At 44.9% G+C, this 12,679-nt stretch overlaps 1 protein-coding gene and 1 long non-coding RNA gene across 2 annotated transcripts in view; one reads left to right on the forward strand and one right to left on the reverse strand.

Annotated features, from left to right (window-relative positions):
* spire2 (spire-type actin nucleation factor 2) overlaps positions 1-12,679 on the reverse strand; it is a 75,965-nt gene that overhangs the window by 39,429 nt on the left and 23,857 nt on the right. The window contains exon 6 of the mRNA XM_072435806.1: positions 9,643-9,729. Coding sequence (XP_072291907.1) covers positions 9,643-9,729 — 87 coding nt within the window. The remainder of the gene's footprint in view (positions 1-9,642; positions 9,730-12,679) is intronic.
* The window catches only part of LOC140349469 (uncharacterized), a 254,457-nt gene continuing 243,017 nt past the window's right edge, over positions 1,240-12,679 (forward strand). Inside the window, exon 1 of the long non-coding RNA XR_011924535.1 lies at positions 1,240-1,340. This is a non-coding gene — a long non-coding RNA (uncharacterized lncRNA). The remainder of the gene's footprint in view (positions 1,341-12,679) is intronic.

Genomic DNA, 12,679 nt, shown 5'->3' on the forward strand with positions numbered 1-12,679 from the left:
ACACACATCGGACTCATATGATTCGTGACACGCCCCACTTGTCTGCAGGGAATTTGGTGCGCTCAGTAGTCGACTTGTGACGTCGTGATGTACGTCCTGTGATTTCTTTCTTAAAGGTGGTATGGACGATTTTTTTCAGCAAATTTTTTATCATATTTCCTCGTGGCGTGGATAAATCATTTGTCCTGCCACGTATCAATCATAAAACGCACCTATCGCTCACCTGCAGCCGCGTCAGGCTCGTCCCCACGTTTCCGCGTGCCTAAGCGCATGGATCTATCATAATATAGTTCCCTCAGTGTACGGGACAAAATGAAGACGGAGAAAGACAGTTCGAGCTGACTCAGAAGAAGACGGAAATCTACGGGAGACGAGAGATGCGATGCGCTCCGTTGCGCTAATAAACAAACGCACGTGTGTGTTGTATCAGTCCGCACGGGGGAGTGCGCACGCGCACTTCCGCCTGCGTTCTCAAATCGCCGAAAAATCGTCCATACTGCCTTTAATATTTTAGACTGAAAGACTTTCTGTGCAAAGTATTTGTGTGGCTGAGGTCTTGTTTTTGCCGATGGTATTACTCGTGTACTTAAATTGACGAGAAATAACTCCCACAGGACTCTGATGTAAAAAATAGTTAACAAAGTTTCATCCACAGTTTTGTGACACTTCTTACAGGAGTAATCAAATACAGCTATTCTAAAAAATAGAATACGATTTGACTTTGTATTTTGCGCCTCCTGCTCCTTTGCGTGTTCCTTTGCGCTGTCTCTCTTAAAGTGACAGTAACACATTTACGTCAGAGTAGGCAAAAGACTACAAATACATTCTACAAATAAAACAAATGTAATCAAATAAATTTAGCTTATTTAAACAATCAAATTATTAATCCGTGAAACATAAAATAAAACATAAAATTACACATACATATATATATATATATATATACATATATATATATACACATATATATATATATATATATATACACATACATACATACATACATACATATATATATATATATATAATGATATGATATGATATATATATATATATATATATATATATATATATACACATTATATATATGACCACTCTGTACACTGTAAGACGCTCCTCTGTCGCTGAACTCTCGCCCACTCTGTCACATGTGAAGAGTGTCAGATTCAAGGCAGATAGAGATAGAGACTGTGTGTGTCCCTCGTGCAAATATTGCCAAAAAGTCACATCTCTATTTCAATTTCAAGCATCAGACCAAATAACTTAAGAAAAATAACACTCACAAATGATACAAATAAACAAATAAATAAGCATATAAAATGTGAACTGCTAAACATTAGGTCAATTTCCTCCAAATCTTTAATTATGGAGGATTTTTTGGCCCAAATCTGAGTCTCATTTCCTCGTGGCGTGGAGAGCTGAGTAGTTCATTCACATGTCAATCATAGGACGCACCTACTGCGCATCTGGAGCCTCGTTCTGCCTCGTCCCCAGCATAGCAGCACGTTTCACTGGTTGCACATGCATGGTTGATATGCCGATGTGTGTTTACCAAGATTATTCAGTGTACAGGCTGAAGGACGACAGAGGAAGACTGTGTTCGAGCTGGCTCAAAAGAGACGAGCGATGCGATCAGTTGTTCTAATAAACAAACGCACGTGTGGCAGCGAGGATTTTGCATGCTTCCGCATGGGGTGACTGTGCAAATGAGCACTTTTCAAAAAGGGACAAACAGTCGCTTGAGTTCTCAAAACGGCGAAAAATCCTCTATTATTCCTTTAATGAATTAATTGGTGATTATAACATAGATCTTCTAGCTCTAACTGAAACTTGGCTTCAACAAGATGATTATGTCAGACTAAATGAGTCCACCCCACCCACCCATGTTAACCCCACCCACCATGTTAACTTTCAGACCTCCAGGAGCACAGGAGGTGGTGGTGTGGCAGTGATCTCACACTCAAGCGACTCATGAGTCCTAAAATTAACAATGCAATTCGCTCATTTGAATGCCTCATGCTGTCAATCATGTGTCCAAATATGAGAAACCGAAAAGGAGTTTTGTTCATAGTTATCTATCGACTTCCTGGTCCCTATTTTGAGTTTTGAACTGAATTTTCTGACTTTATATTAAACTTTGTGTCAGCCTGGGATAAAGTAGTTATATCTGGAGCCTTTAATACCCACGTGAACATGAGGGATTAACTCACTCAGTAATGCCTTCAGTGCCCTATTAGATAGCCTCGGTTTCACTCAAAATGCAAATAAAACGACTCACAGTCATTAGCACACTCTGGATCTTGTCCTAACGTATGGAATAGAGATTAGTGACCTCATTGTTTTCCCTCAAAACCCTATATTGTTGGATAATTTCCTAAGTACCTTTCAGTTTAGTCTTAAAGATTATCCAGCCCCACAGAATAAAGTTATAATGAAAGGATAATATCCGAAAAATCAATCTCAAAGTTCAAAGAAATAATAGAGCCAATATTCAGTGACATGTCATGTGATCCTGCTGAGAACAGCTTTAGTCCAGGGTAAGTGACCAATCTGTCCACTTGACCATGAATTCTCTGAAGTCTGCTCTTGATGTTGCAGCTCCGTTAAAACAGAAGTTCATAAGGCCAAAGCGCGCCTCCCTATGGTACAACGAAGAACTGCGTTCACATAAACAAAGAGTTAGAAAGTTAGAAGGATCATTTTGTCGCTCCTAAACAGAAGAATCCCTAAAAGCATGGAAAAGCTGCCTACTGTCCTATAAGCAGGCTCTGCGTAAGGCCCAAACCAGATACTATTCAAATCTAATAGAAGCCAATGAAAATAACTCAAGATTTCTTTTTAGCACTGTAGCCAGGTTAACAAACAAACTGCCACAGCAGTAGAGCCCTCACTCCCTGCTACTCTCAGCTCTGATGATTTCCTTCTAATTTTCAATAATACAATAAAAACAAATCAGTGGGTAATTTCAGTAATTTCATTTAATTTATCTCTATTAGCCCTGAACAAGCCCAAGCTGTTGTGTCCCATATAAATCCATCAGTAACTTTAGAAAGGTTCACAGCTGTTGATCAAGCAGAGATAACTTTGGCCGTTCACAGCTGTTGATCAAGCAGAGATAACTTCGGCCGTTATGTCCTCTAAAACCTCAACTTGTGTCCTAGACCCGATTCCAAGTAGACTCCTCAAAGACATTCTCCCCCTAATTATTGACTCTATTCTTAATATAATAAATACTTCACTAGAAAGTGGCTATGTTCCACAGTCCTTAAAAACATGGAGTCATTAAACCTCTGTTGAAAAAGCCTAACCTAGATCCTGACCTTTTGGTAAACCACAAACCTATTTCAAATCTTCCCTTTGTCTCTAAAATCCTTGAAAAAGTTGTAGTTAAACAGCTTTGTCGCCATTTACGGGGAAAAAACGTATTTGAATTTTCCAGTCAGGGTTCAGAGCCCACCACAGCACTGAAACTGCACTAGTTAAAGTCACAAATGATTTGTTATTAGCTGCAGACGATGGACTGGTCTCAATCCTGGTTCTGTTGGACCTCAGCGCAGCTACCACAACATTCTACTGCAGAGGTTAGAATGTGATGTAGGTGTTGGAGGAACAGCCCCCAGCCAGTTTGTTAATGTAAACCAGAGCTCCTCACCTTCTTCTAAAGTAACTTACGGTGTACCTCAGGGTTCAGTTCTCGGTCCAGTTCTGTTTACTTTTTATATGCTGCCGTTAGGCAAAATTATCAGAAAGAATGTAATTAACTTCCACTGCTATGCGGATGACACTCAGCTGTATTTATCAATGAAACCTGATCAGAGCGATCAAGACAGACTTAGTGCTTGTGGGAAGGATATAAAAACCTGGATGACACTTAATTATCTGCTTCTTAACCCTGAAAAAAACTAGGTCATTGTGCTTGGCCCTAAACATCTACGAGACGCTTTATCTGAGCAGATAGTCACACTGGACAATGTGAGCATAGCCGTGAGTTCTACTGTAAGAAACCTTGGAGTCTTATATGACCAGAAGCTCTCATTTAAAGCACGTATAAATCAAGCCTGTAAAACTATTTCCATTTGTGCTATATAGCCAAAATCAGAAGAATCCTGCCTAAAAGAACCATATAATCCAAACAGAGCTCTTCACTCTCAAAATGCTGGCCTTCTGGTGGTCCCAAGAGTCTCTAAAAACACAGTAGGAGGTAGAGCGTCCCTGCCAGCATCTTGCACCCTGCAGTTATTTGCGGGATTGTCTCAGGGCCCCCTTTGCACAGCCTACACCTTGGGTCTTGTCTGGTGTGGTAGATCTGGGTCTCTATTGATCTGGTGTTCAGGGCCTGCTCCTGTGCTGCTATGATCAGGGCCTCTGTGCCGTCTTTCAGACCGGCTCTTTCTAGCCATTGGTAGGATTTTGTGATATCAGCCACTTCAGTTTTGTTCCGATGATACATCCCGTGAGAGGGCTTGTCCTCTCATGATGGTCCCTCCAGCACCTCATCATCCTCTGTTCCCCATTGTCTGAGGCATTCACTTAGCACGTCATCTGTAGGAGCCTTGTCCTTGATGTACTTATGGATATTGGACGTTTCGTCCTGGATAGTGGCTCTCACACTCGCTAGTCCCCGGCCTCCTTCCTTAAGGCTAGTGTACAGTCTCAGGGTGCTGGATTTGGGATGGAACCCTCCATTCATGGTCAGGAGCTTTTGTGTCTTAACATCTGTGGTCTGTATCTCCTCCTTTGGCCAACTGATTATTCCTGCAGGGTATCGGATCACTGGCAGGGCATAGCTGTTTATTGCCCGGGACTTGTTCTTACCATTGACCTGGCTTCTGAGGACTTGCCTCACTCGTAGGTATTTGCCCTAGCCGCTTTCCTTGTTACCTCATCGAGGTTGCCATTTGCCTGTGGGATTCCCAGGTAGTTGTAACTGTCCTCAATGTCTGCCATTGTTCCTTCTGGGAGTGAGACCCCCTCTGTGTAAACAGCTTGGCATCTCGGCAGCTCACACAGCAGTGCAGCAGAGCACTGGAGGAGAAGCGCCACCGGCGGCATTGTGGGATGCGTAGTTTTAGCGATAAAAACGGTTACGGATGTAACTACGGTTCTATGAATCAATTAAAAAACTAAAATAAAATCAACTTTTTTTTTTTTTTAAATATAAATTTTAAATGTTCGGCGGTGGGCCAGATTTGGCCCGCGAGCCAGAGTTTGACACCTATGCTCTAGTCCGAATGACATTCCGATATCTGAGCAGTAGATCCTGGTGGTGTGAATCAGGGAGTCAATGTCCAGCTCGCTCTTAGCATACAGCTTGATGTCATCCATGTAGAGGAGGTGACTGATGGTAGCCCCATTCCTGAGTCGGTATCCATAGCCAGTCTTATTGATTATTTGGCTGAGGGGGTTCAGACCTCTGCAGAACAACAGTGGGGACAGCGCATTACCTATGTGTATGCTACATTTGATGGTCACTTGTGAAAGTGTCTTGCCATTGGCCTCAAGGGTGGTTTTCCACAACCTCATCGAGTTCCCTATGAAGGCTCTTAGAGCCCCATTGATGTTGTACAACTCCAAGAATTCAATGATCCAAGTGTGTGGCATTGAGTCATATGCTTTCTTGTACTCAACCCAGGCAGTGCTCAGGTTGGTGTGTCGGTTTCTACAGTCCCGTGCGAGCTGATGTTTTGCATCTCTGGTATTTTTGCCAATGCCTTTCTGAGCAGTGCTCATGTATTGATTCATATGCCCGCTTATCTTGGCCGCCATTATGCCTGACAGGAGCTTCCACGTTGTGGACGGGACTATGCCCTTTGAAGGATCCTTCTGGATCAGGATTGAACGCCCTTCGGTTAGCCATTCAGGGTGTGTTCCGTCGCTTAGCAGTGTGTTCATTTGGGCTGCTAGGCGCTCCTGGAGTAAGGTGAGTTTCTTAAGCCAGTATGCATGTATCATGTCAGGGCCCGGTGCTGTCCAGTTTTTCATGCCTGAGACTCTTTCCTGTATGTCTGCCACAGTGATGGTAACTGGATTCTGCTCAGTGATGTTGCTGTGGTCCTCTCTCAGAGCCAGCAGCCACTGTGCATCTCCCATATGCCCTTCAAGTACTGTTCAGTCTGCTCTGCTGTCATTACCCAGCCATTGAGCCTACACTTTTGCCAGTTGAGACGAGAACAGCCTGTTTATTCTCCTAGCTTCATTCTCTCACGTGTATCTCTTTAGACGGCTGGCCAAGGCTTGGAGCCTTTGTTTGGCAGTTTCGAGTGCTTCAGGTATGGGCATCTGGTTGTACCTCTTGGGTACTTGCTTTCGCATTGCACCTTTCTGGGCCTCAGACAGTTGGCTCACGTCTTGATCTTAGCCTCCAACCTCCTTTACCATGGTGTGTATTTCATCTCATGGTTGCTCTATCTCTATCTCTATCTCTATCTCTATCTCTATCTCTATCTCTATCTCTCTCTCTATCTCTATCTATATCTATATCTATATCTATATCTATATCTATCTATATCTATATCTATATCTATATCTATATCTATATCTATATCTATCTGATCCGGCCCCGCTTTATCCGGGGCCGGGTCGCGGGGACAGCAGTCTGAGAAGGGACTCCCAGACTTCCCTCTCCCCAGACACTTCCTCCAACTCCTCCGGGGGAGCCAAGAGCCAAGAGACATAGTCTGTCCAGCGTGTCCTGGGTCTTCCCCGGGGCCTCTTCCCGGTGGGACATGCCTGAAACACCTCCCGAGGGAGGCGCCCAGGAGGCATCCGGAACAGATGCCCGAGCCACCTCAGCTGGCTCCTCTCGACGTGGAGGAGCAGCGGCTCTACTCCGATCTCCCCCGTGTGGCCGAGCTCCTCACCTTATCTCTAAGGGAGCGCCCAGCCACCCGGCGGAGGAAACTAATTTCGACCGCTTGTATCCACAATCTTGTTCTTTCGGTCATTACCCAAAGCTCATGACCATAGGTGAGGGTAGGAACGTAGACCGACCGGTAAATTGAGAGCTTTGCCTTTCGACTCAGCTCCTCCTTCACCACAACAAGCGGCAGGCGGATCGGTGCAGCGGCTGCAGTGATGCAGCCGCTGCACCGATCCGCCTGTCGATCACACGCTCCATCCTTCCCTCACTCGTGAACAAAACCCCGAGATACTTGAACTCCTCCACTTGAAGCAAGGACTCCCCACCCACCTGAAGAGGGCAAGCCACCTTTTTCCGGTCGAGAACCATGGCCTCGGATTTGGAGGTGCTGATTCTCATCCCAGCCGTATCACACTCGGCTGCAAACCGTCCCAGTGCATGTTGCAGGTCCGGGTTTGATGGAGCCATCAAGACAACATCGTCTGCAAACAGCGTTGAGCTCCTGTGGTCCCGAAACCGGACACCCTCCGACCCCTGACTGCGCCTAGAAATTCTGTCCATAAAAATTATGAACAGAACCGGTGACAAAGGGCAGCCCTGGCAGAGTCCAACATGGACTGGGAACAGGTCTGACTTACTGCCGGCAATGCGAACACAGCTCCTGCTCCGGTCATACAGGGACCGGACAGCCCTGAGCAAAGGGCCCCGGACCCCGTACTCCCGGAGCACCCCCCAAAGGATACCCCGAGGGACACGGTCGAAAGCCTTCTCCAGATCCACAAAGCACATGTGGACTGGTTGGGCAAACTCCCATGAACCCTCGAGCACCCGTTGGAGGGTATAGAGCTGGTCCAGTGTTCCACGACCGGGACGAAAACCGCTCTGCTCCTCCTGAATCCAAGGTTTGACTATCGGTCGGATTCTCCTCTCCAGTACCTTGGAATAGACCTTACCGGGGAGCCTGAGGAGTGTGATCCTTCTGTAGTTGGAACACACACTCCGGTCCCCCTTCTTGAACAGAGGGACCACCACCCCGGTCTGCCAGTCCAGAGGCACGGTCCCCGACCGCCACGCGATGTTGCAGAGACGTGTCAGTCCCGACAGTCCTACAACATCCAGAGACTTTAGGTACTCAGGGCGGATCTCATCCACCCCCGGAGCCCTGCCACCGAGGAGTTTGCGAACAACCTCAGTGACTTCAGCTTGGGTGATGGATGAGCCAGCCTCTGAGTCCCCGGTCTCTACTTCCTTTTCGGAAGACGTGACTGAGGGATTAAGGAGGTCCTCAAAGTATTCCTTCCACCGTCCGACGACATCCCTAGTCGAGGTCAGCAGGTCTCCACCCGCATCGTAAATGGTGTTGGTGAGGCACTGCTTCCCCTTCCAGATAGTCCTCCATGGCCTCCCCGAACTCCTCCCAGGCCCGGGTTTTTGCCTCTGTGACAGCACGAGCTGCGGCTCGCTTGTCCTGCCTATACCTGAGACCTACAAGCCAGAGTGGCCTATATTTATATATATATATATATATATATATATATATATATATATAGATAGATAGATAGATAGATAGAGATATATATAGATATAGATATATATCATATATATATATATATATATATATATATATATATATATATATATATATATATATATATATATATATATATATATATGATTTTTTATATATATAAATCTCATGTATATATATATCAGGGTTTAGATTAAGGATTTTCACTTGCTGCTAAATAATCCGTTCATTTTTTCAAATTTGTATAGCAATTTGATAATTGCATAGCAAAACACGAAAGTGACTAACAATCAATATTTTCCATTGATGTAACAATATTATTTATATAAAATGTATTTGTAAACATTCTATTTAAAAAAAATAAAATAACAAATGAACTTTTAAACACTTTTTAAATTAAAAAAGAAAAAAAAACAGAAAACTTAAAGTTAGTTGTTGAACAAATTAATTAACACCAAGTTAGATTAACTTATTTATAACTTTCTTCCATATCATCATCAATCAGATGACTATTTGCAGGAGTCTCATTTACATATTAATTGTCTTTACACTCACAAAAAATATGTGTTAAGCTTCTAATGGAAAAATAAAGGTTGCTGTGGTGTCCATCATGGTGTATTTATTGTGTTATTCAAATTGTACCGCTCCATTTTACGTTCCATTCCAGCGATAAAACGTTTAAATTTTTCGCTTTGGTATTTGATGACGGTCCAAAGTACTTCGTCTCGGCTCTGGCTGCACATTTGATGACGGTCCCTAAGCACTCGTCTCGGCTCCGGCTGCACATTCGGATCAGTGTAATTCGCTGCGCCCAAAATACGCATCTGAGTATTTTGGCATGCGAATAATCTGCAAAGACTTTTGCGTTTAGGAGCTATTGCCCTCGGAAGTCCGAATCTGTGACACTAACTTTACCGCACGTGGCTCCTCCCGATTTCAGACTCGATCTGAGACAGCAGCGGGACTCGTCACGTCAACACAGCGTCCTACATGTGTCATGCCGTTATTGACGATCTATTGACGAGTGATCAGTACCTTTAGGCACTTTGGTTATACAATTGAACACACATATTGTATTTCTGACGAACGCATCGCATTTGAGAGAAATCGCGTCGCATTTTGCGATGCGATACCGCTTAATCTGAACCCTGTATGTATATATATATATATATATATATATATATATATATATATATATATATATATATATATATATAAATAAGAAAGGACAGTTGCTCTGATACGTCGAACTTACAGGTTTGAGAGGAGGTCTGGACCGGATGAAGTCCAGGATAAGCTCGTGTGCATTCCTCTTGACACGTGTGGGAATGTCGCCGTCCACCTGGAAAGCAGAAGACATAAGCACACATACTGTGGATCACAACAATGAAGTAATTCAGTTTTAAAACTGCCATAGATGGTGATAGACACACTGAATGAGAGAGATAGATAGATAGATAGAGAGAGAGAGAGAGAGAGAGATACACACAAAGGAGGATTTGGAGTATAAGTCACACCAACCAAAAAATGAATAATAGAGAAAAACATATATACGTGACACTGGAGTATAAGTTGGATTTTAGGGGGACATTTATTTGATAAAATTAAAGACCAAGAACATCTTGAAATCCAAATTAAAATCATAACAGATTAGAGAACGAACAACATGGTGAATAGGTGTATGTATGCTGACGTAACACATTAAGCTAAATGACGGACACAGAAGTTAACAGTTGCACATTATCCTTGCACATTGCAGGAGGATCCGTAAGGGGCCGGTGCAGAGAGATCTGGGCGGCAGTCGACGGCAGGGGCCTCGACGACCAGATCTCCGGACACATCGCGTGGCGGTCGGGGACAGTGCCTCTGGACTGGCAGACCGGGGTGGTCGGGGTGGACCGGAGGGTGTGTTCCAACTACAGAGGGATCACACTCCTCAGCCTCCCGGGTAAAGTCTATTCCAAGGTACTGGAGAGGAGAATCCGACCGATAGTCAAACCTCGGATTCAGGAGGAGCAGAGTGGTTTTCGGCCTGGTCGTGGAACACTGGACCAGTTCTTTACTCTCCATCAGGTGATCGAGGGTTCATGGGAGTTTGCCCAACCAGTCCACATGTGGTTTGTGGATCTGGAGAAGGCTTTCAACCGTGTCCCTCGGGGTATCCTTTGGGGGGTGATCCGAGGGTATGGGTCGGGGCCCTTTGCTCAGGGCTGTCCGGTGAGGGAAGGATGGAGCGTGAAATGGACAGGCGGATCGGTGCAGCGGCTGCAGTGATGCAGTCGCTGCATCGGACTGTTGTGGTAAAGAAGGAGCTGAGTCAAAAGGCAAAGCTCTCGATTTACCGGTCTGTCTACGTTCCTACCCTCACCTATGGTCATGAGCTTTGGGTAATGACCAAAAGGACAAGATCGCGGCTACAAGCGTTCGAAATGAGTTTCCTCCGCCGGGTGGCTGGGCGCTCCTTAGAGATAGGGTGAGGAGCTCGGCCACACGGGGGGAGCTCGGAGTAGAGCCGCTGCTCCTCCACGTCGAGAGGAGCCAGCTGAGGTGGCTCGGGCATCTGTTCCGGATGCCTCCTAGGCGCCTCCCTGGGAGGTATTCCAGATTTTAGCTGAATAAAACTGAAACGCAGATTCCCCATGTTTAGTCCTGACTCTGGCACCAACAGGAGGCCAGTCCCTGACGTCCTCAGAGTCCGAGATGGTTCAAATTGCATTAACATATCCAAGATGTACTTTGGTCCTAGGCCATGGAGAGACTTGTATACAAGCAATGCTGCTTTAAAGTCTATTCCCTGAGCCACCGGGGAGCAGTGCAGAGACCTGAGAACAGGACTAATGTGATGGTACTTCCTGGTTCTAGTCTAGAGTTTTTCTACAAAGAGTGTTTTTTATTAGTTATCTGTTTTTATTATTATACTTCTGTGCCTACTCTGTGTTGCAACACTGGAATTTCCCCATTGTGGGACAAATAAAGGTTATCTTATCTTATCTTAGTCAGGACCTGAGCAGCAGAATTCTTGATGTACTGCAGCCTTTTCAGCTCGTTTGGAGAGGGCAGTGAGCTGGCCGTTACAGTAGTCTGGAGACAAATGCATGAATAAGTCTCTCCAAATCTGTAAAGATGGTAAAAACCTGCTGATGTTATTGCTGTGACTTGAGTGTTAAAATTCAAGTGTGAGTTCATTATTACCCCAGATTTCTAACTTGATTTGAAGGTTTTAGAGCAAGACTCTTGAGGTCACTGCTAACACTTTCTCTTTGTTTCTATGGGCCAAAGACAATGATTTCAGTCTTGTCTGAGTTCAGCTGGAGAAAGTTGTTCTGCATCCACACACTGATCTGTTGGATGCAGTGACAGAGTGAATCCACTGGTCCAAATTCACCTGCCGACAGTGAAACATAGATCTGAGTGTCATCTGCATAATTGTAATAGGACACATTTTTGCTGTGTATCTAGGGCACAGCAAAGCAGTAGTAACGGCAGCATGTAGAGTTTGAACAGAAGGGGTCCCTGGATTGACCCTTGGGGCACTCACAGGTCAGGGGCATGTGGTCTGAGACAATGTTACTAATTTCAATAAAGCACTTCCTGTCTTCCAGATAGGACCTTAACCAATTTAGGGCAGTGCCAGTGATGCCCACCCAGTCCTCTAGTCTCTGTAAGAGGATCCCATGATCGACAGTGTCAAAAGCAGCACTCAGATCTAACAGAATTAAGACTGAGGCTTTGCCCTTGTCAGTGTTCAGGTCGATGTCATTTGTCACCTTGACAAGAGCAGTCTCAGTGCTGTGATGAGGTCTAAAATCTGAAAAACATCAAATGAGTTGTTTATTTCAACCTGAATTTCAACCGCTACATCAATTCAATAACATCAGTAGCCAAGCAGACTTGGCAGACTTGGAGAGACTTGTCCATGCATTTGTCCCCAGTAGATTAGACTACTGTAACGGCCTACTCACTGGCCTCTCCAAACGAGCTGTAAAACAGCTGCAGTTAATTCAGAACCCCGCTTCGGGTCCAGACTAGAACCAGGAACTACACAATCACATTAGTCCTGTTCTCAGGTCTCTACACTGGCTCCCTGTGGCTCAGAAAAAAGACTTTAAAGCAGCTCTGCTTGTGTATGGGTCTCCCCATGGCCTGGGACCAAAGTACATCTCAGACATGTTGGTGCCATATGAACCATCTCGGACTCTGAGGACCTCAGGGGCCGGCCTCCTGCTGGTACCCAGAGCCAAGACCAGACACGGAGAATCTGCGTTCCAGTTCTATGGGGCAAAGAATGGAAT

The sequence above is a fragment of the Eucyclogobius newberryi genome, unplaced genomic scaffold, assembly GCF_026437365.1.
Source record: "Eucyclogobius newberryi isolate DKJ021-1_F unplaced genomic scaffold, fEucNew1.0.hap1 SCAF_7, whole genome shotgun sequence".
Classification (NCBI taxonomy): domain Eukaryota; kingdom Metazoa; phylum Chordata; class Actinopteri; order Gobiiformes; family Gobiidae; genus Eucyclogobius; species Eucyclogobius newberryi.